This window comes from Symsagittifera roscoffensis, chromosome 9, assembly GCF_963678635.1.
Source record: "Symsagittifera roscoffensis chromosome 9, txSymRosc1.1, whole genome shotgun sequence".
Taxonomy (NCBI): domain Eukaryota; kingdom Metazoa; phylum Xenacoelomorpha; order Acoela; family Convolutidae; genus Symsagittifera; species Symsagittifera roscoffensis.
This window is the reverse complement of record NC_087070.1, coordinates 52,615,024-52,640,279: the sequence shown is the minus strand read 5'-3', so window position 1 is coordinate 52,640,279 and position 25,256 is coordinate 52,615,024. Positions and strand designations below refer to the sequence as shown.

At 33.5% G+C, this 25,256-nt stretch overlaps 1 protein-coding gene across 2 annotated transcripts in view; it reads right to left on the bottom strand.

The window, feature by feature from the left end:
- The window catches only part of LOC134854891 (uncharacterized), a 263,671-nt gene that overhangs the window by 133,816 nt on the left and 104,599 nt on the right, over window positions 1–25,256 (bottom strand). For both annotated transcript variants that reach the window (XM_063871250.1, XM_063871251.1), the window contains 2 exons: window positions 3,208–3,437; window positions 2,328–2,456 (listed from right to left, as the gene is read on the bottom strand). In XM_063871250.1, coding sequence (XP_063727320.1) covers window positions 2,328–2,456; window positions 3,208–3,437 — 359 coding nt within the window. The remainder of the gene's footprint in view (window positions 1–2,327; window positions 2,457–3,207; window positions 3,438–25,256) is intronic.

The window sequence follows — 25,256 nt, the reverse complement described above, 5'->3', positions numbered from 1 at the left end:
CCAAGATAACCATAGTACATGGAAAGATCTTGGCAAGATATTCAACTAGCTTACACTAATTCTAGCAAAAATATTTCTCTCAAAACTCATTCTCGCACTTTTCAAAATCTAAGATCTTGCTAAGATATGCAAAGTGTATTCGTCTTGAAAAAATTGATTCAATAATGCTAAGGCAGTCAAGGCATCTACGATGCTCCAAAATTGTTCATTTATTTACGCATGATCATTTACAGGTAACATAGTCTTACAGGTAACATAATCTTTCAAGGCCAAAAATGATTTTTGGACTCTAGCCTTCAGCAGCTTTTAACTATTGCCGGAGCATAACTGACCTTATTTCAATGATTTATTCGGCGTGCCATACATAAAAAAAAAATTTGTTAAATTTTATTGATACTCTCAAAATTACCAGAAAGCAAAAAATAACTAAATGTTATTAATCTAATTTCAATGAGCTGGTTTCGAAGCCCAGTCGGTGGAGTGTTAGAAAAACTCAATCAACTCAAGAAACCCGTAAACATTTTCTGATGAGTTGGAGTTTTTCCAAAGAAACAGTAGATCTTATAGGTCTTTACAATTCCTCGATTTTTTATGATTGGTCTTTATTGTCCTTGAAACGAATGTTATTTGATAAAACTAGATAAATTTTGAATCATTCCATTGGGAAACTTTGCAGCAAAAATCTAATTTGAAATCTAAAAGTCATCGCGTTTTTCAGCTCCATTTACAATTTTTATCGAAGAACCTAGATTTGTTTCCATTTAGCAATTGATTTCGAAGTGAAATTGAAAAGAATTCAAATCAAACTGAGAAAATTGACTTTGATCCTGAGCAAATATTTTTATGGAACATGAGAACCCCCAAATATCACATCACCTAAATAAGTGTCTTGCTTCTTTCATTGATACTAAATAAACATAGCCAACAGACAGTTGGAAAAAAATCAAAGAAACGCAAGGAAACAAAAAAAAGTATACTGACTCAAAGTAAAAAAATATGTCCTTAAGGTAGTGTAAAATTCAAAAACAAAGCCAACTGACAATTGGAAAAGAGCCTTTTACGCAAAAAAAAACTTCGAACTTTAAAAAAATACGGACTTGTTTTTTCTAAAACCTTTAAGTTTTGAATTTTGAATAAAAAAATAGATGGAATTTAGCTCTTTGAATGTCACGAACAATTTATGAATGCTGCTTTATTTGATAAAAATCAAAGTCATTTGAGAAAACTGGATCGAAAGTAAACTTTTTATTTCGCTGGAAAATCGGAGAATGAATTTCATTTTCGAAATTAGAAGTCAATCAGGTTTTTCGTGACCTTTACGTTTTTCCTGTTCGATAGTTGAGTTTGTCTTCCTTTCAACAACAAAAAAAATAAAAATGAACTTAAAAAGAAAACATGTCAAATTGCGAAAAACCAAAATTGAACCTGAACAATTTTAAGGACTTTTCCTGAAAAAAAAATCACTAAGACCTATATAAGAGTACTCCCTACGTTCATTACTATTAAAGAATGGACTTCTTGTTTTGAAAAATTCAAACTTTTGAATTCTAAAGAAAAAATTTACGGCCTTAAGCTCTTTATAAATACAAAAGTTTCTGCTCAGTCCTTTTTTTGAGAAAATTGACCCAATTTGAAAAAAACTGGACCCGGGTAATTTTTATTGCACTGGGATAATTGAAAATTAAAATCCACTTTCGAAACTAGGAGTCATTTACGTTGTTGGCAAACCTAACGCTTTTGCTGTTCGATACTTGATTTTGTTTTCCTCAAGGAAATGCAGTGAATTTGAAAATAATTCAAAGTCAAATCGAGAAATGAACAAAATGAAAATCAAGAAAGTGGCAGCAAATACAAAGACTCAATTTTCCTAAAAATAATTTGCAATATAACAAGCTGAAGACATCCACACTAACTTCGCATGTAACAAATCGCAAATCGCTAAGCCACATCATGTATAAATTGTGCATTTCAAAAAATTGTAAGATATATTGAGTTAAAAATTTTCTGTAATCGAGTTTTCATGATTGTTATGTTGTTTGAAACAAATAACTTTTTGTGGTTTATTTGATGAATTAAAATGCATCAACTGTGTTAACTTATTACTATTAGAATGTCAAATCACCTGCTATCAAAAAGCTAATAAACTGGCATCGCAAGTGTAAACATGGCAGTGTATTGAAACCTTTTCCATCGTTTATCGGATCAAAAAGATATTTTCAAAAAGTTCCCTCACAGTGGAAAAAAAGGTTGCCATGGAGAAGACATAATGTTTATTTGATTGTAATTTAGAGAATGAGTATGAGGGAAGGATTGTGCCTGAAGTTTACCTGGGAGGTAGGTCTGGAGTGGTAGACAGGGCGACTCCGGGCAATGGGGCACTGGTCCAGTCCGAAATGGTCACTGAAGTGGACGCGAACAACTCCTCAGTTCCAGTCACAGAACAGCGCACGAAGTTTCTGAACAGATCGAAGGGAAATAAACCCAAATCATAGACACAAACACCGTAAACACAGAAGCGAAGCTAAACTTCGGAAACACAAAGACTAAGAAATGGCAAGAAGTAGTTTAAAAATTTTTTAGTAAGAACAAAAGAAACAAGGAAATGTATATAATTAATATACATTAAATTTTCGACTTGTGCCGGAGTCAAACACCAGACTTGGAGATTAAAAGAATCAACAAAAATGCGCCCAAATGACAAATGAGCACTTTTATTTGCGAGAGGGGTAGAAAAAAGCGGACTTCGTAGAATAATTAAGAAAAGGGATCAAGTAGAAAAATTTTCAAAGGTCCTTCAAGAATATTCTGAAAGTTAGTTATATTTTTGTATTCATTTGAAATTGGATAGCTGAAAATCTTCGCCTTTTAGGATTCTCCACCTCATTACTTAACTTTCATTAAACTTTCTGAGTGCGGCGTGTAAAATACTCTGTTTTGATTGGGTGATAGTTCTAACTATAAATCATGTTAATCCCCCCCCCCCGCCTAAAATGTTACAAGTATTTAGGGGGGGGGGTGTGTTGACTTAAATTGGGTGTAAACTGGATCTTTCAGCCAATAGAGTAAATAGAGTATATTACACGCAACGTTAACCAATTTTAATCCTAACCAAAAATTGGGGAGGAAGATTTTTGGGGAGGAAGAGGGGGTTTTCTAGCTAGGTCGGAGTGGGGGGGGGTGCTTACTTGATTCTTTAATCCTACTAACGTAGCTTTAATCGTGTAGGGAGTATTGGGTGTGAGGACGACTCCACTGGCAGTAGTTCCAAATGCCAATTCATTGGCAAAGGGAGTGGAGTTAGCCGACAGCTCATTTAGCATCACATTGGTGAACGAGGCGTTTCCTTGTGGGTTCACCCACATGATGTCCAGAATGGTATCTGTGTAGTTGGACACGAACAAGTTTGACACTGGATTCGGTTTAGCACAGTTGCACACCTGCAAATCAAAGAGAGGCACATTTAAGCATTGCTTCCATTACTGCTGCCTACTATCAAAGTAACAAAAATAATGCAAACACGCAAAAATACCTTCGCTAACTGTTACGAAACGACAAAAAAAAACATTAGAACAAAAAACAAAAAAAATGTAACTGGAACAAAAAATGTGATCTGATAACTTCTTTGCTTCCTTAAAACTTGATCCATACAGATCTCAGCTGGGCAGTTAATCCATTTTAAAATGTTTCACAGGTTTTCAAATAAAACAGTAAAAAAGAAACAGTCAAAACAGAAACACAAACCGCAAAAAAATTACATACTCTGCACAGTTTCGAATTAAGACAAAATTCTTTGGAAAAACATTTAACGCACAAAGGGACTTCCCCTCAAAACTGGTTGCCAAAATTGTCCGAAGAATTCCCCGTTTGGCACTCAGTTCCGAAAGCCATTTCTGCAAACATGATAATTTTCTAAAGGCGCCTCTGGCACTAATATACTTAAAATTTTACTTTGAAATGCAATGCAAAGTGGAACCTGATCTAAACTATATTTTATGATTGGATAAATTAAATGTTTTACCAATGTAAAGTATTTAATATTAACCAATCATGATCCATCTAACTAACAACCCACTTATTTGTAAGTGCTGAAGTTACTTGTAATTTCAGCACCAGAGAGATTTGAATTTAACTTAGAAATTAGTTGGACTCTCCCGAGCACTTCAGCAGCCGCAATAAACCAGTATACCCTAGATCTATTGAGCCTAGCAGAGACTAGTTAAACAACCTGAGACTAGATAGTATAAGAGTAAGATTAGGATCGGTATTAGACTAAGAAGTTGCACGAATCTATCCGGCCGAAAATAAGATAGCGTGACGAGCAGACGGTGTACCCTATCCGAAATTACTCTATGAGTTACACTTCGGTCCTAACTCATCTGGTGCGACCATAAGTCTCGAACAAGACCTTACTAGATTAGAATTAACCAAAAATAGATTAGAAATTAGACAAAAACATTTACAAAATGTTATACGACAATAATTTAATTGAAATGTCTCTCCGACTCAATAGATCAGAGCCAATATTCCGAACCATAATAGAACTACCCGGAATTGGAAGAAGACCTCGAACCAAAGACGACATACGACAAAGTAGAAACTCGCCGTATAGTTATATGATAGTTCGGCAAAAGCCAGAACAAACTTTTATATTTCGAATACTACTTGCAATGAATTTAGATTTCCATTTGCAAACATAAAACCTTGAAGTTACTCTTCAAAATCATTTCAGGCGCTAAACAAAATTAATATTATACAATAACGATTGATAAAAAGATCTAAGATCGTTTTTCTAAAACTCTGCAGTATTATACAAAACATGTTTGAAAAATATTTATTGGAAAATAAAAATAAAAATTAGTAGCATGACAATAAATGGTTAGTAATCATAAATCATCCTGTTGTTCCAGCTTCATCATCTAAAACATAACAGCAATCATCAACTCACTAATATCATCAAAATACTAAATCTTTCCTTTACACAAATTTAAAACTTTATTAAAACTTAAAGTCACTTAATTTTAAAACCAGATCATCAAGGCTTATCCTTGGATCTTAAATCATTTTCTACTTAATTAAATTTTAAATTTGATCATCAAGGCTTATCCTTGGATCAAACAGAACAACTTTGTTCTCCCCCACCCACTTAATTAGTGTCTAACGACCTCAAACGTCGATTCACTACCCAACCCTTTCTAAAGACCCAAGACTAATAGAAATTTTTAAACAAAACTAATCATTCAAATTAGGATAAACAGTGAAGAACTTCGGTTATTCATCCTTCACTTGATCCCCCCTCTTACCAGACCCAGGATAAATCTTAGACTTAGTAAGTTTAAAATAGTATCTAACGAACTACTCGCGTTCTAATTATACCTGAACCTTGTGGATCGATTTACTATTCTCCAACCCTTGAACACAATCACTACCCCTAAGTAAGATTAAGTAAGTTAACACCTTAGCTTATACTAGTCACGAGAAAGTAAAAATCATTCTTCGGAATCGATATACTTTTCTCTCCAACCCTGAACAAATAGACCCAGGTTAAGCTAACCAAAAAATCGTAAGAACTAACAGTTTAAGAAAATAGAAATCATTTAACAACTTTTTGCATCCGTCATTCTAAACCTTATGTCATTTAAAAACCTAGGAAATAAACAAACAATCATTTTACACAATTGTGAAATAGATAACAAAAAATACGACCTTGTAATCACACCTCATACACAAACAGTTGGATACATTCGAACAAAACGACAAACACTGAAGAGAAAAATAATAACTAAACAAAGACAAATAACACGAAAAAGATTTTCAAAAAATCGAAACGCATTTTCAGAATCAGAAACCAACAGTTTAGACGAACTTTACAAACTAAAAGAATCAATAGATAAAAATTGCCCACTTCACGATCAATTATATTTTTCTGACTCAGAAACAACTTCAAATTCATCACAAAGAGGAAAAAGAAGAATAAAAAAACAGTACAAACACAAACCAGTACATCTATACAATTGGAATCAACCAATTCGACACATTAATAATTACATATTAACAGTCATCGAACGAAAAAATGAGTTCAACACACACCCCAGGTGACGAAACTCCAGATGATGATGAAATCTTTCCTTTTATAGTAGACGCAGATACTGATAGAGGACAACACATATTTTGTCAAAATTTACTCGTAAATTTATTTGAACCCGGAATCAGTCCATGTAAAACAGAGTTCCCCGATGTAAAAATCAAAAGACAAATCATAGATCACTACTTAAAAGATATATGCAACATAACACAACAGTATGGAATCTACTCCATAGAATTCACTTCCCCAAACCATAATAATAGAACATATACTATTCAAACAGACGATCTTGATTTAGAATTTTCAAAAGTTTTTTCAGAATATATAAAAAGCATCCAATATCATAACTCACAAAGAGCAAACTCCATATTCACCAATGAAGTTTTTGCAATAATATATAGTTATATTTCGATATTAGAAAACGAAATCCCACTAACAAATGTCTCACCGACAGAAACATCTAAGTATTTGAAAGTACGACATGAAATTACACTACTCTCTAGTTATTTAAACATCATTAAAGAAAATTTTACGAAAGATGACGTTTCACAACATACCAAACACGATCTACAAAAAATTTTAGCATGGTTCATAATAGATTATTTCACACACAATATTGATTTAATTGCACAAGCAAGAAAAAATTTTAGACCCCAAAATTCGAACGATGATACCGCTATCACAGAACAATCAGATTATGTTTGGGACCCCGAATGGTCTCATCCCGCATTTATAAGCTTTCCACAATCAATCTCAAGTCAAGCAATAGGTACAATATCTTACATAAGAGATTATGTAAGAGTAATACCATTAACAATTGATGCAACACCATTAAACTATAATACATTTTTACCCGATACACAAAATAATAGTTTAAACTCGACAGTCATACACAACGAAAACCTCAATGGAACTAGGAATCTTACTCAACAAGATATCCAGACACCATCACACTTCATAAATGAAGAAATTGTACACACAACAACTACACAACAAAGTATTTCACCAATACGCCCAAATTTAACAACACCAAGAAATACAAATCCTTCACAAACGCAGGTAACCTTACAATCAACCGTTAAACCTTCGGTTGCTCCAAAATATTCCCATATGGATTACCAAACATACAGACCCATGACAATACCATCAAAAACACGCAAAACATTCACTAAAAACAACTTTGCAGACCATAATTATAATTATACACATCCATCAAAAACAAATTATCAACCACAAAGGAATTTTAATCAATATACAAAACCTCGAAACTGGGATAACCCAACGGCCCAATATAATTCCAAAAATTTTCAACCAAATCCTCCACAGGATCGCAGTGAAAATTACCCATTTTTTCAACAGAATAAAAATAAAAAACAAACATCTTATCAAATGGATTATTTATCCTCAGATGACGATTTCTTACAACCAGATATATTTGCACCAAATACTCAAGAATATCGTAGACAAGGAATACAGAGAACACGTACAAATCATAGAAATTTTTCTCCACAATCAATAGATGCACAACATCAACAACCAATTCAACAACAAAATCCAATTAATACACAATCTTTTCAACCAATTCAACAACAAAATCCAATGACTGCACACTCGTATCAAGCATCACAAATGCAAAATGAAATACCACTCCCATATTATCTTCAACAACATGAAATAACAAGAAACCAACTTTCAAATTTTTCTCAAATGCCAAATGCAGCAGAATCATTACAAATGACAATGAATCCATACCTAATGGGTGGATCATCAATAACATCAAACAAACCTTTAATGGTTTTCACAGGAACAGACCCTGAATACTCTGTAGAAGATTATTTAAATGCAGTAACAGCAAATTTGATTTTAAATATAGGACCTGAACCAATTAATACGCCACTACATCAAAATTGGATACATCGACGCACAGCGTTAATACAAACAACCTTAGATGGCGCAGCCCAAAAATGGTTTTCAGTACTACCTCTAGAAATAAAATCAAACTGGAAAAGATTTACACAAGAATTTTCAAAAATGTTTGACTCTGAAAGAAACAAACAACAACAAAGAGTTTTATGTAATGAAATTCGCAGATTACCAAACGAAACCATCAAGCAAATAGCAGTACGAATCGAAACACTAGTTCGAAAAGCATATTCACTAAATACACATGACTATAAAAACACAAAGATGACAGAAATCTTAATGATGACCTTAACACCACAATTAAGGAAAATAGCAATAAAAAAGAGAGCATCCCATCCTTCTTCAATTCGAGAACCCGACTTAGATTTTCGAAAACTAGTAGACAAATTAGAACAAGCAGAAATCACGATGAAACTAGAAGAAACGGAAAATCTGAAATTACAATACGTTAACAAAATTGAAACGACTCCCACTAATATTAATAATATACAGGAATCAGAAACAGACCTCGTTGAAAAAATCACTGAAATACTCAATATTTACGAAAAGAACCCGAACTTTAAAGGCAAACCATCTTTCAAAAAATGGTGTAATTATTGCCGCCGATACGGACATAGTATTTCCGAATGTAGACAAAAACAGCAAGATAGTCAAAATAAACCTCAAAAATACAAAGAACCAAATAAATCATTCTATCAATATATGAAAAAAGATCAAAATCTACCAAACAAAAATGTATACAGCAACAACAGTTCAGGAAAACCACTTCCGAACAATACAAGTTACACAAGAAATCAATCCCCATATAACTCAAGTTATAGAGGAAGATCACCAGAACGAAGAAATACACAAAACTCATCACAAAATCACTACAATAGACCAAATAGTAGAAATAACTACTCCAGATCAAATTCAAATACACAACGATTTGTTTCTAGATCTAATTCCCAATCAAGAAATAACTACTATCCAAACAACCAATCACGAAATTCATCATACAATAGGAATAGAAACTACTCCTATAATAGAAATAGAAGTTACTCAAACAACCGAAACCAGAATTACCCGAACAATCGATCAAGGAATAACTCATATAATAGATCGAACTATAACAGACCAAACAATAATTACCAAAACAGATCGCGAAATAATTCACAAAATCGACACCCAAGTTATAATAATCGTTATAGAAATTATTCCCAATCACCACACCGGAATAATAATCACTATAATAACTCTAATAATTGTCATAGAAGCAGTACACCTAAACACCAAAGACAAATCAATCAAGTACAAGCTAACCCAGAAACAACATCAGACCCCCCAGGTATTGATGACACAGTAACTGATACGTTACAACTCAATCAAATAAACTGTACATCATCAGATTCAGAAAGTGATACTGAAAACACTCTTGCTATCAATATGATAAAAGTCGAAAATGACTATGAATCCGTCATATATGAACAACCCTTTCCATCACATATATATGAAAATCAATCAGAATTTCTTCAAAATTATTACACTACACCCATAAATTCCACACCAACAACGCAAGAAACAAATGAGATTAACACTACAAATCAAACCAATAAAAACACCAAAACAAAATGCTTGAATACAAACCACATCTACCAAAATATACAAAAAGAACAACCCAAAGAAAAAATCTGGACAATACCATTTCTCTTAGAAAGCCCAAGAAATAAAGAATTTCAACCACCAGACCTTGAAATAGATTTTTTAATTGATTCAGGAGCAGAATCAAACATAATAAACATCCCCACATGGAATGAAATAAAAACTTTACATCCAAAGCTAACACCTCTTGAAACCTCCAGCAAACTAGCAACAGCACAAGGATCAACATTGATAAACTACGGAAAAATCCAATTATTTCTCCTCCCTACCAGAACAATGGAGCAAAGTAAAATTCTAAACAAGCCATTTAAACAAATATTCCATATCACTGATATTAAATATAATATCATTGGAATACCATTTATTTCAAAGTATATACCAACAATTAACATCCTAAATAGTAAAATATTAATCAAAGATAAATATACAAAAACAAAAGAAACATCCTTAACATTTTTTCAAAGATTAAATAAACAACCACCATTTTTTTCAAAATTTTATCCGATATTTAACCAACAAAGAAAACACCTGAAACCACTATCAGGAAACATCTATAATTTTTCAATCAAACAAGTTCACCAATATGATAAAGAACAAAATAAACAAAAATTTTATATGTCAGATTTTGAATTCAAACCTATTCATAAATTTTTCAAAATCACAATCTCTTCAATAAAATATTTGAAAAATTCGAATTCAGATATTATTTCCTTACATGTCTATAACAACACACCTTACCAAGTAACATTACCTTTAGGACTTTTAGGATATTGTGAAACCAACGCTACAATATCACCAATACACGAAAAAGCCTATCGCGTAAATAATATACTCCAATTACTAGATATTTGCCAATCTACAATTCTTAATGAAGAATTATCTATAAATAATATAATAAGTAACGAAAACAGAAATACGGATTATTTCACAAAAACTCCATATTTCAAACCTACATTCAACATCAGTAACTACACAGAGGACCAACAAAAATTTTTAACAATGTTTAATTTCCAACATTCACAAATAACACAAGACGAATTCGAAAAGTTAGCCAAACAGCTAACTAAATATTCATCAGTCTATGCAACATCAAAATTCGATGTTGGCAAAATCAGTTCATCACTACATCTCCCATTAAAACCAGACGCAGTTTTCAAGAAACAGAGAGCAAGTAAAGTACCAATTCACTTACATGATAAAGTAAACAGATTACTCGATATTTTAGAACAGTACAATATTATATCACCAGTTAATAAAGAAGAACAACCAAAAGGCAACACATTCATCAACCCCGTTATCATTCTAGCTAAAGGAGAATCATTAAAAATCGTTCTCGATGCTAGATACCTCAATTCACTTATAGATGAATCAAAATGTAATTGGCCCATTGAACCAATACAAGTTATTTTAACAAAAATAAACGGCAAATACTTTACAACCGCCGATATGAATAGTGCATACAATCAAATGCCACTAGATGAACAATCACGACGTTTAACACAATTTGTTATCGGAAACCAACAATATGAGTTTAACCGCTTATTCTATGGAATATCCATAGGACCAGCAGCATTTTCAGCTTTTATGAGCAAAATTTTTAGCCACTGATACTCAAGAAAAACGCAATCACCTATCTAGACGATGTTTTTATGCAATCACAAACAAAAGACGAAATGTTCAATGTTTTAGAAAAATACCACCAAATACTTCAGAACGAAAATCTGAAGGCCGCCCCGGATAAATCACACTTCTTTTTGACAAGAGTTAAATTCTTAGGACATAACATAGAAAGAAAAACAATAACTCCACTGAAATCACGCATTGACGCTATTCAAAAACTTCAACCACCAACAAATAAAAAGAAAATCCAAGAATTCCTTGGAATGTTAAACTTTTTAAGTAAATATGTTTATAAAATGCAATTATATCTACGACCATTTTACAACATCCTTAGACAACAAAATAATTTTGAATGGAATACAGAACATCAAGCACGATTCGAAGAAATAAAGAAACTTTTAACTGAACAAATTTCAAACACAATTCCAGACCCTGATCAACCATTTTATGCAATGTGCGATGCTTCGAACTTTGGCATCGGCGCAGCACTATTACAATCACATAATGGTACAAATAAAATGAACCTGATATCAGCAAATTCCCGATTATTCACTCAAGCAGAGCTACGACTCTCAACTCTAATGAGAGAATGTACAGCCATAATATATACACTGACAGAATATGAATTTCTGATACTTGGATCAAAACATCCAACAGTTTTATTCACAGACCACAAACCAATCATTTTTCTTTTCACACAGAAATCTAACCCAAACCACCGAGTTTACAGATTTCAACTAATTCTAATGAAATTTCCAAACTTACATATAGTTTGGACTGCAGGAAAAAATCTTGCATTACCAGACACCTTAAGTCGAAATACACCACCTGAATTACTTACACGAAAAACAACAGTTGAAATACCCAAAAACATAAAATTCTACCTTGCAGAAAACGAAACATCACCCCGATTAGAATGCAAATATGCAGTTAAAACTGATATTGAACAATCACAAATAAATAATTTACAACATTTCCCACTTTATTTAGATTGTCAAAATAATCATTATGAAGTTGATTTACTTGGAACATCAACTTTCAAACCAATCCCATATTCTCAATGGATAAAAAATAACACCCAACAAAAACGAACAAAACAACACCCGCCTAAAAAAGACCATTTTCCACTAATTGAAAAAGAAGATTTAACTGATAAAATAAATTTATCAGGACCACAAACAAATGATTCAAAATACACAATAAATCAAGTTTTTGACCTCCATGACCCACTTGATACAATACCCTTATCTAAATTAGAAATCGAAAACATTTTCCTCCCCCCAACAGAAACAATTACAATTTCAACACTGAAACAATATCAAAACCTTGACCCAGTAATTCGACAACTGAAATCATGGCACAAATATAAAACTAAACCTATCAAAGCAGATTCAACCATTCTAGGAAACAAAACACTCCTCCGATACTTTCGCAAATTTAACAACACAACAATTAACGAAAATACAGACCTTTTAGAGTATAACCTAAACGAGTCTACAGTTCCATGTCTCCCTTTAAGTATGATTCTTATAGCTTTTAATATTTCACATACACAAAATATTAAAGGACACTCTGGATCAGAAAAAACATATTCAAATTTTATACAAAATTTTTACTTCCCAAATGCACCAATTTGGATAAAAGTACTATGCAATGACTGTATAGTATGTCAACTAAATAAACCTTACCCAAATCAAAAACAAATAGCACAAAAACAAGATTTTAAAGGACAAAGTTTGTACTTTAATCATCGTATCTCATTTGATACTAAAGGACCAATTTCACCCTCATCAGAAGGAAACTCCTACATTATGGTAATACTTGACGCATTTACATATTATGTAGCACTTAACCCAGTACCACATTGTAATGCTTATTACGCATATACAACACTCTATGAACACTGGATAGCAAAATTTGGACTACCAGAAATTTTAGTCACAGACAATGGTACAGAATTTATAAATAATGAAATAATAACACTATGTCATTTATACAACATTAAACACAAACCACGTACATCTCATGCACCTTGGACAAACGGCTTAGTCGAAGGTATGAACCGTTCACTACAAGAATATCTTAGATGTATCATCAACGGAAATGATACAAAATATACCGAATGGTCAGCAGATGTAAAATTATTTCCCTTAGCATATAATTCACAAATCACGACAACTTTAGGAATGTCACCATACGAAATGGTTTTTAACCAAAAGCCACGCAAACCAATAATGTTTACAGCAAATTCCCATAAAAACGCACAAGGTTATTGTCAACCAAATAAAGATTCAATTTGTTATAACCTCCCATTCCATACGCACGATGAAGATCATTTTCATCACCCACAAATTCTTAAACTAGCCTCCGGTACACACACCGAATGGATTCTAAATAGAGATAAAAAACACAATGAAATTTATCAAAAAATAACGAAAAAGTTATTACAAAGACAAAACATAAATGACCAAATCAATTCACGTTTTACACCAGCTTCCGATTTAAAAATTGGAACATTTGTTTTAATACCTAATTTTAATACTCAAAAAGGAATTTCTAAAAAATTACAACCCCTCCGAAAAGGACCCTACCAAATAATTGCAAAACCCACTGATGTCACATATAAAATTACCGACTCAAACAAAAAAGAAATCGTTCAACATCGAAACAACCTATTACCTTATTACCCAAAAGAATACGCACTCCGCGAATTAACTCAATTATATTCTTTCACAGGATTAAAAATCATTCAAAATGAACCACATCTGAAAAACACAGAACAAAATGATAACCCCACCGAAAATCAAAACACAAAACCAACCGCAACCAAAATCAATACACAAAACCATAAAGAATCTCCAAAACAAAGAAAAAATAGAAAAATGACCGAACAAATAATACCCCAAGAAGAAATAGACAAATCAGAACATAGAAAAACAACAAGACTCCGAAATCAACCACGTAAAAACTACAAAATGTTCATCCCTCAATCTAAAATATTAAAGAAAGTAGAATTTAAAAAGTAATTTTAAGATTTTATACTTCACAATCTTGAAACCTCCGTAACAGTTTTCATTTCATTTTTTCAAAATAACATGCTCACAAGTACGCAATAATTCTAGTTCAAAATAGACCAATAGGATTCATCCAATCCGCCACTTTCTCTAACTCAAACTAAGATCAATTAGACGAATAATCTAGAACTTCAGGCACATCTCTAACTATAACTTTACAACCTCCAGGTCAAAAATAAGCAAACCACTCCAACTTGACAGCTAAAATAAATATCACCATAATACCGTACCCCTCCCTTATCTAATAACCCAAAGATCAACAATATTTCCCCAACTCAGACCACGAATACCCCCAAAACAAATTTGATAACTTAGCCTAAAGTAACAAAATGAAGATTTTAATTAGCCTAAAGTATAAAAATCTCACCATACCCCGGATCATTTGACAAACAAAAATAAAGAAAAAGACGACCTCCCAGTCACCATGAAAATTGCCCCCAACAATTTTTTACAAAACTCAACCCACTTGTCAAAAAACTAATAAATAATTCGACCACACTAGAAAATCGCCTCAAACAGCAAAAAATATTCGACCAAGAGATCATTTCTTAAATGCTTTTCTCTCAAACAGTTGCTCAAATACTTATAAATTTTAAACATTTTTTTTCAATACTTGAAGCCTTTATAATATTTCTTTTTGATATACTTGAATCTTTTCTAATAATCTTAATCATTTTTTGTAACATTTTTTTAATTTTCTACACTATACTCGAACTATTCCTCCAACTTTCCAAAACCCTTGAATATATCCACAGGTACGATTTTCACAACTTGTCTAAATGATACGAACAATTTTCAGTAGAACTGATATTTTTTTATTGTTTGTAATTTTCATAACATTTTTATCATCCCTCATTTTGACAATATGTAAATGTATAAAGAAAGCAATCATCACATTTGCCCTAGCAACAATTTTTCTAATTATTTTTATGGAAGAATATTATAATAAACATAAACCTTCCCACTAAAGTAAAAATTCAAAAATCCATCAAAAATTGCTACCCAACAGTCACAGAATCAGTCTTCACCGACATCATCCCAAGATAATCCAACACCACCTTCAACTACTCAAAATCCTCAAACATCTACACGAATTTCTTTTCAAGACAATCCATACACTTTTGAAGAACGGCACGCTCGTTTATCTGAACCACTAGAACCAGTTCAACGACAAGCATCCCTAAGTGAACCAACATACAATCTTTACCCAACACTACCACAGGAACTAAGTAGAATCCGAAACCTTAGTCAAAACCAAAACACAACAGAAATAAATAGACAAATTATACATCCTCGACGAAATAGAAATTTTCAAACTCCCCGAGTTCATTTTGAAATACCTCAATCCCCATCACAAACCACTCCAGAAAACACCACTGGTATATTACCAGAAACCCCTACAATTCTTTCACAACGTAGCACCTCAAGCTTACCATCAGATTACTTAGGTTCAACACCAACATCTGAACAAATACGTGAAAATCCTTTTAACCCCCCAAACCAAACATCACGATTTCCATATTGGACTACACATTCATTTACACAAGGTGAACCAAATTTAGTCAATGACCCCATAGATATTTCTACGGATACAACAACATCCTCATCACTACCAGAAACATTATCACTACCATCAACACCATCAATAAGCCAATTTTCACCACTACCCTTTAACGTAAATTTTCCAAATAATCTCGACGCCAGATATCGAGAACAATCATCAATAAATATTCCTTTAAGACTAGATTGGAATACATTCACAGCACCTCCACCATTATTTGGACAACATCAAGAAAGTAACCGCCTTCATAACTGGGCACTTAATAGATTACAATATCGCCAAGATATTCACAACGATATCCGTGATCACAATATTCAAATACTCCAACAAAACAGTTTACAATTAAAGTTTGAAATCACAGTTAAGTTAAATAACATTACCCAACATCCCTACCCATTAAATCCACCTAACATAACAGCTCAATCACTACCACCACCGTTTATAACTACTGAAGTAATATATAAATACGACAGATACACCAAAAACACAATTGGTTACATTACATTTTATAACCCATACTCAGGATTATCATACACATGTATATTTTAAAATTATTAATTTTTCTCCAACTCCCTTTTCTAGTAACCTCAAATCAAAACATAAACCCTTCCCCTCGTACAGGACCACAAGATTTATTAGTAACACATTACGACTGTGAAGAAAATGAACAAAAAACACTACATAAATATGCAATAAATCAAGTATCACAATGTGAAACAGAACCACAAGCTATAGAAACCACAGATGTAATAGCAACACTCTATTCAAAAGTCCGAGCAACAACAGTTACAGGTTATAAATTCACAGCGACATTCTCCGAAAAGAAAGTACATTGTTCACAAGTCTCCAACGGCAACAAAAACCGACTTGACCATGAATCATTCTATCAAAGTAATATAGAACGTCTTTTACATCTCAATCCCGACGATTGTAAAAATGAATTACTTAGACTAAACATCACACAAAATAAAAACTCCCAAAGAAAATTAGTTAATTTTCAAGTTTTTTCAGACTCTGTACATCAATCACAACTTGAAAGACACCAAGGACATATAAAACTAGACGAAAAATACCCGTATAACGGCGCACACGGACTATTAACCTATGACCTACATGATAAACATTGGATACCACACATTGGTATAAATAACCCATCAAACTGCAAAGCAGACACGAAAAATAAAGGATACCAAGAAATAATGTTTTTCGATTGGAAAATACAACTCGAAAAAATACAACTCACACGAGATTTATCTGATAATACAATGATCTATCAAGGAATCCGACTACCTTGTAAAAATGATCAAGGATATTGCGACCCTACAACAAGAACACAAGCAACAATTGTTTGGTTCCCCGAAGATACATGTACAACATTTCAAGTAGCAAAAATACACGCTCGTATGATAAAATTTCACGAAAAATATTTTATACAATCAATTCCTTATGAACAAGTCCATCCATCACGAAAACTAAGTTCCGATTTTAGAAACATAGACAATATAGAAAATAAATTAACACGTTTTCAAATATATCAAGAAACAGAACTTGCATGTAAATACAGGAATCCACTTCACAGAACACAATACTCTGAAATATTAGTTGAATATGAAAAAGGATTCGACATGACCACTGGAAAAGTAAAAATCGACCCATATGCCACAGGTCATCCTCTAAACGAAGGAACATCCTATATACCAGTTAATTTTGAAAAAAGCAACGGACAACCTGGTGGACATCTAAAACCTTATGACACCAGAAGCACACGCTTACAAGAATTATCACTAATGAATACTACATATTTCGGTAATATCCACTATGATATTCATTTGGATATGAAACTAGACTATACAATTAGCCGCATTTTTCAAGAAATGTCACTCTCCGAATTAGAAACACTACACCAACTATGCGAATTAGAACGAACACAAATATTACAATCACTTGCACTAGCAGTATTAAAAATACCCTACGCAGGATACTTATTATCAGGAAATAGATCAAATTTTTTAGACTATGAAGGAAACATCTTATGGTTTTATACTTGTACCAAAAAAGTATCACCACTATACGTTTTTGAAGATAAACGATGTTATAAAAGAATCCCTATCTTTTATAAGAATAAAGTACATTTCGTGGATACACTTTCACGAAGAACCTATTTCTGGGATACCGCAGTCCCATGTGGATCAGAAAATAGCCACAATGTAGTACAACTAAACCCTGATGAAAATAAATATTATCTTCTCACTCCATATCCCACATTAATGCAATCACTCAAAAAATTTTCACCAGAAAGCATTCGCGCTATCGCTCGAAACCCAAATATAGACTTACAATCAATAGGAATCTATTCAAAATCAGATATTCAACATCACATTAGAACACAACAATTCCAAGAATTATTAACACAAATGGACACTATACAAAGACAATCAATAGACCAAAATTTACGCAAACTTGCAGAAACCGCAGGATTTGCCGATATCTACACCCAAGACTATAGCGGATATTTTAAAGACATTAAAGATTATATATATCTAAACGGCGAAAAATACCGTCCCCAAGATATATCACCAATTAACATTTTTAGCTTTGTTACACTCAAAAATGAGATCCTAGATTTTCTAGGATGGCCCTACTACATCTTAGAAAAATTGACTATTTTATACGCAATGTTTAACTTTATTGGATTTCTTTTCTCACTCTTAAAAGGAATCTACAACACATGTGCTATACACACACAAGTAAACAGACAAGCAAGCGTAGCACGCATACTCTTTGCAGGATTTTTTGGAATCTTTTCTACATCTATAAACAAAATTCTTTTAGACGCACAAATAAAAGAATATAACACAAAAATAACAACACGTCAAAATACATACGACGAAGAACATAACAATGTCGACACACAGCCAACGGCACCACAATTACCACCCCTACCAAATAACCATCCACTATCCCTAGTCCCACGAAATTTTCGAAATTTAGCCATCACACATAATCCAAATTTTCGACTCAATACATCGCAAAGTCCCGTCCAACATATAATGACACATCAATCACAAGATGATAATACTTATGAACAAATTATTGAACAACCCCATACCACCGCTTTTCAGTCTCAAAATAATCATTTTTTTAGCCCACGATGAGCCGCCAACTTGGATCACTACACCGATCAAATTCCCATCCAACCAACCTTACCTCTCCAATCCCAATCATACCACTTTTTGCTTTTCCGCCACCCGATTTTCCATCTAGCAATGTAACATCAGGCATGAATTCCGACACTAACTCACATATTTCAGTTTTATACTCCATCTCACAGCTAAATAACCCGAATATTGAAACCCCCGATGAATTTGCCGACTCAGAACCATCTCCATCCAATAATTTTCATAACCCTTCTAATTTTTCTCAACCTCCTTTTCAACCCATATTGTCAAATAACCCTGACCCAATCACTCCCACACCCTCTTATGCTTCCCAAGTTACCCCAACCTACTCCTCATACCATTCTGACCAATCATCTCATTCTCCAGACACCCCCCGAATCTCCCCAGAACTAGATAATTTTATTACCCTCCAACAACAACCCTACCACCTTAACACCCCGACCATAAACCAAATCTCCTCCACTACAAATTCATCCAATCCCCCTACACCCTCTTCAAATTATACTGAATCATTAACACCATCATCCACATCCACTATATCTTCACTCAACACTAATAGAGCTTACCGCACTTTTAAAAGAAAATTCCCCAACCATCCTTTCCCAGCAAAACCAGGAACAGCCCGTGAATACATCAACCACCCCCAGCATACTAACACTAAAGAATTTTTAGCTATCACCTTACCCTCGTTTCCACAATACACTTTAAACACCCCTCACGACGCTAACGAAACACGCAACTTTGTAGATGAATACGTTTTAATGCCCACTCTCTCTTGGACCTCATACTATCATTTCACTAACCCTCTTTGCTTACCTTTATCCAGCACTTCCATCGATATAGACCGAAACAAAGACATGCTATATCAACTAACTACACCACTAACCGCTAGACAATTTACTTACGTTGGATATAAAAAATCACTAAAAACACACACTGCACCTAGAGCTAACGAATATACACTCGAATACTACGATCACAACATCATTAGAGCTAACCAAGATCAATTCTTAGACGACGATCGCTTCGCTAATCCACAAATCACCGAGAAATTTTTCATCAAGACACCATATATATTTACACTAAACATCTTCGACCGCAAGTTGATCACATTATTTCAGAAGCACTAACAAACACACAAGCATACGAAAGTTTTAAAGAACGCTTCCAAATCTTTTCACTAACCTTTCACTTCCTTGCACCACACGAAAGAGATTTACACTGCTCACACGATATTATGTTGCGCACTAAACAAACACATACATACAGTTACTATCGTTTCATCCAAAATCACTTTGACCTCCACACACCCTCTAGACAACCACACCATCGTTTCCAATTCATCAATTCCAAATACACTTCACCATTTTTCCTAAATTTCACATATTGTATTAAAGACACTAACCTCCATGGTATTCTTCGTAATTATGACCCCATAACCCAAATGTACATTTTCTGCCCCATCACCAAGACCTTCAACGCCGAAGAATCCCGACCCTTCCTTATCCCGCACGAGTTTGTACAGCCTATAGAAATCCCAATTTTAGAATTCATCCACAACACTAAACTTAACCACAAATTATATAACTTAATCCAAAACACACCTTCTGAGTTTGCAGTAGGCACTGAAGAACTAACCACTATTAAGGCACTTCAATTGCTTTGGCCACTGCTTCAAACTGAAAATATCATCCGCATCTTAGCTAAACTACTAACAACTTCAGAACTAATTCACGACATCTTCCCCCACGGTTTTTTCCCCGACGACTAACAGGTAAGTATGAATTAAGTAAATATTACTAATTAATTACAATATTAAAAACTCACCATTCTTTATTCATGTTTTCTTTAGATTTTTAGCCTTCATCCTAGATCATCTGAAAAATTCACAAAAGAAAAATAAAAAATAGCAAACTTCTTCAAAACTGTTTAAGACCCTATTAAACTTTTGCACCAACAATTAAATAAATATAATACCAATGCAGTAAATTAATTTATAAAATTTTCCCCCAAAAGCAGTAAATCTAATTATGATGAAAATTTGTATCTTAAAATTCCCCCATAACTAGCAGTAAATTTCCAAATTCTATGCAGTAAATTAATAAAATGCAATTGCAGTACTAACCTTTTGATATTTTCATTCATTCGCACAGAAATTCTATCCACACTCGCACAGCTCGCCCACGAAGAATTGTTTAAAATAATGAATTTCAGTTTCAAGTTTTCACACTCAACAACTCTAACATATAATAACATGTTTCAAACTTTCCTTTAACCCGGTTGGAAAGGAATCATATACTAAACAAAACTAACCAACGCAGCTTACTAAATACCACAAATCATAGAATAACAGCATGACTAAGAAAAGGAAACCAACGGTACCCAAACCGGATTAACCCAGTTTAAAACTGGATAATTTATTCTTTTGAAGACTATTACAAAGTCTTAGAAAGAAATAATAAAACACAAAAAAGTCGAAAGACAAACCCATACCACAAACAATTTGATTTTTGAAAAAAGGACACAACCAACGAAACATAAGAAAAACCACAACAAACCCAACATAAAACGTTGTCACATAACAGGACCCCTCACAAAAACCGCATGAAATCATACTCCCACACCTGGCCTAACCCACCAGGAAGGACGTCCTGAGCATGCTCTATAGCCGGCCTAACCCACCGCGCTACATCCACGCTTTGTGACCACACCTTTATTTTTAATAAGAGCTACTCAAGGGTGAGTAACTCTTCAAAATAACCGAACTAAAACAAAAAGCTTTTGTGAAAACAACTAACTAAAATCATCATTAAAAAATATTAAACTAATAAAAGTTTTATAAAATGTAAAATCACATGATGCAATATATAGATCAGAATACAACACCAAGGACGAACATCAAAAGACAAGACGACCTCACTACACTCGAGAGAGAATGACCAACTACAATCGATATGCCGCTCACAATCACAACTCAAAGGATTTAGAGTACGACTTGACCTCGCAGAAAAGGACTTCATTGAACTAGACCAATGACCACCTCGATGACCCAAGTGTACGTACAGATCCGAGTAACCAGGCATCCCCTCCACGCACAATCTCCACGCCATTCCCAAGCTAGATCAGACACAAAAGAAGTTCTCCCCGAAGAACAGAAAAACCTGACATAGCCAACCATTCTGAAATCAGAATTGGTTTTGTTGCAGAGACTCAGTCGTTGTCACAAGAAGAACACAACGTCTTATGTCTCTAACTCCAGTTTCCTGGAACTTCCTAAACAAAAAGGAAACAAAGAAATATGATGTTCGCCAAATACCAACGTCCATCATCCATCCTTGAATTACAGAAGAACTGTTCTAAAAAACTCTGTAAAACCCGGATGGGTGGAACCTGATCTAAACTATATTTTATGATTGGATAAATTAAATGTTTTACCAATGTAAAGTATTTAATATTAACCAATCATGATCCATCTAACTAACAACCCACTTATTTGTAAGTGCTGAAGTTACTTGTAATTTCAGCACCAGAGAGATTTGAATTTAACTTAGAAATTAGTTGGACTCTCCCGAGCACTTCAGCAGCCGCAATAAACCAGTATACCCTAGATCTATTGAGCCTAGCAGAGACTAGTTAAACAACCTGAGACTAGATAGTATAAGAGTAAGATTAGGATCGGTATTAGACTAAGAAGTTGCACGAATCTATCCGGCCGAAAATAAGATAGCGTGACGAGCAGACGGTGTACCCTATCCGAAATTACTCTATGAGTTACACTTCGGTCCTAACTCAAAAGCAAAAAAACGCGGTTGTTATTCTGTATCCTCAAATAACGGCAATTTTGGTATTTTTCGATTTTTTAAAACCAAAGTAGGGTCTTTGAAGGTTCTGGGTGCGCAAAGTATCAGAGGAAAAAATCAGTTATAACAAAAGTTTACTAAACAGACACAATGCGACTTCACGAAATTGTAATTGTTTCTAGAACAAATTTTTTAAAGAAAACATTTGTCAATTGAGTATATATTATTGGATTGAAATACGCAACAACACTTAATGATATTTTTTAACGTCAAAGAAGATCAAAAACTACATCAGGAGAACAGTAACTCTATTTTCAACAAAACGTTGCCGAAACGCCCTTGCGATAAAAAAACGCGGCTTTTAAAGAATAAAAAGATAAATTAACTGACAAAAAACAAACCGATATCAAATGCCAAAAACTCGCTTATGAAACAAGCCAGACGAAACTGCAAAAAAATCTAATTTCTCCAAACTCCAAAAACCATCCGTCGTCCAATGGGAGATTATGAACATTGGCAGCAGACATTTGGAAAAAAGTCAGAGCTCAAAAAAACAGCGAAATTTAAGTTTTTAAATTTGAAATTCACAGAAAAAAGTAGCACGTGAAAACTATTTGAGGTTCAAGAATCTGAAGAGTCGCCTCATCCTATATTTAAAAACATAACCGAAACAAACACACTTGAAAAAAGTCAATGAACGCAAGTAAACAAAAAAACTGACTTATTTTATAGAAAAACCTCACTTTTCGAATTTAAAATAAATAAATAGATGGCCTTTGAATTTCTAGAACAACTTATGATTGACACTATTTTGATAAAAGCTCTAGAAGCTCTTTGAATTTCTGGAACAACTTATGATTGACACTATTTTGATAAAACTAACTCCAATTGAAAAATCTGGATCAAAAGGTACAGTTATGACTCCGCTGGGGAACCTAGAAATTAAAATAGAAGTCTGACACAGAGGCGAAGTTGCATTTAGCATACACAGGCAAAAATATGACCGACAACGCTACTGGGAAAAACTGAATGAATAAAAATTTGAGTCTACAAAATTTCTTAAGTGACGCACGCTAATTATGAGTCTACATATTTGCTAAGTGACGCAAGCCAATTATGACGCATTAGCAGTACCAGTCAATTTAAAAAGAAATTTACCACTAACATGCCTCAATTTATAGAGCTGACACATTTTAACTAGTATACGAAAAAGTTCATTAAAAAAATGCAACCCTGCTGAGGTTCGAATCCTCTTATTTTGCTGCTGGTCTCTTTCCCTACCTCTACGCTACAGAACCATAACACCTTGAAGCTAAAGTGCTATTTGCAATACAAAAGTATGTGCTAATATCCTTAGCATTTGCTGTACTTAATCGCTGGTTATTGATCTTATGCATATACTGCAATAAAAAAGCACTCTCAAAAAGAGCACTAATATTAGCTACTTAGGTTGGAAAAAAGTGAGTTCGTAATATCACACAAGCTCTGCTTGAGTAAATAGTTTGAAACTAGAAGTCGTTCACGTTTTTCCGAGCCATTTCCCCATTCGTAGTTGAAGAGCGCAATATACTTAACTTTTAGCAGATCAACTTAAATTGAAGTGGAAAAAAGCAAATATTTCAAAATGCAATGATATGTATGAATGCACATTTGTAGTTATTATAGCATTTTAAGACTTTTTCAAGAAAAAAAAAACAAAAAAAGTCACAAAAACCTATATAAGAGTCCGCACTGCGTTCATTGATTCTTAAAAAGTGGATGAGTAGGTATACTTTTCAATCCACTGAAAAGTCTGAAAATTAAAACAGTATTCGAAACTACATGTCATTCATATTTTTACGCACCATTTCTGTTTGCTATTGAGTAGAGTAATTCATAAATTAAATTGAATTGAAAATTTAAAAAAATCATAAAAAATCAAACGGCGAAAAAATCAAACTGAGCAAAAACAAATATGGAAGTCGGAACTAAAGTCAAACCGCAAAATAACAAATTTGTGAGAAAGCTCGAAGTGTACTTAAAAATAAATCAAAAATCATACCAAAAAACTGTGCCATCTGTCCAAGCTGCATTACAGAGTTTTCACACAACATAAAAGAAATACCAACCCTCTTATAAAAAGATAGAATAAATCGCTCGCCCAATGAAATTAAGCCCAAAAGTTTAGCATGAATTTGTGCGCATTAAGTTCGAAAAAAGTAAACCCCTCCCCTATTATAACCCCGGCGTTGACTTGCGTAAACATGAAAAAGTTATAAGCGAATCTTGACTTTTAGTCATATTATCGACCTCGGGGCCATTGACATTTACGGTTTAACGAACGTCTTGCAAGTCTTGCAGCTATTTGGCTAAGTTCGGGGACAGATTCAGGGGGGG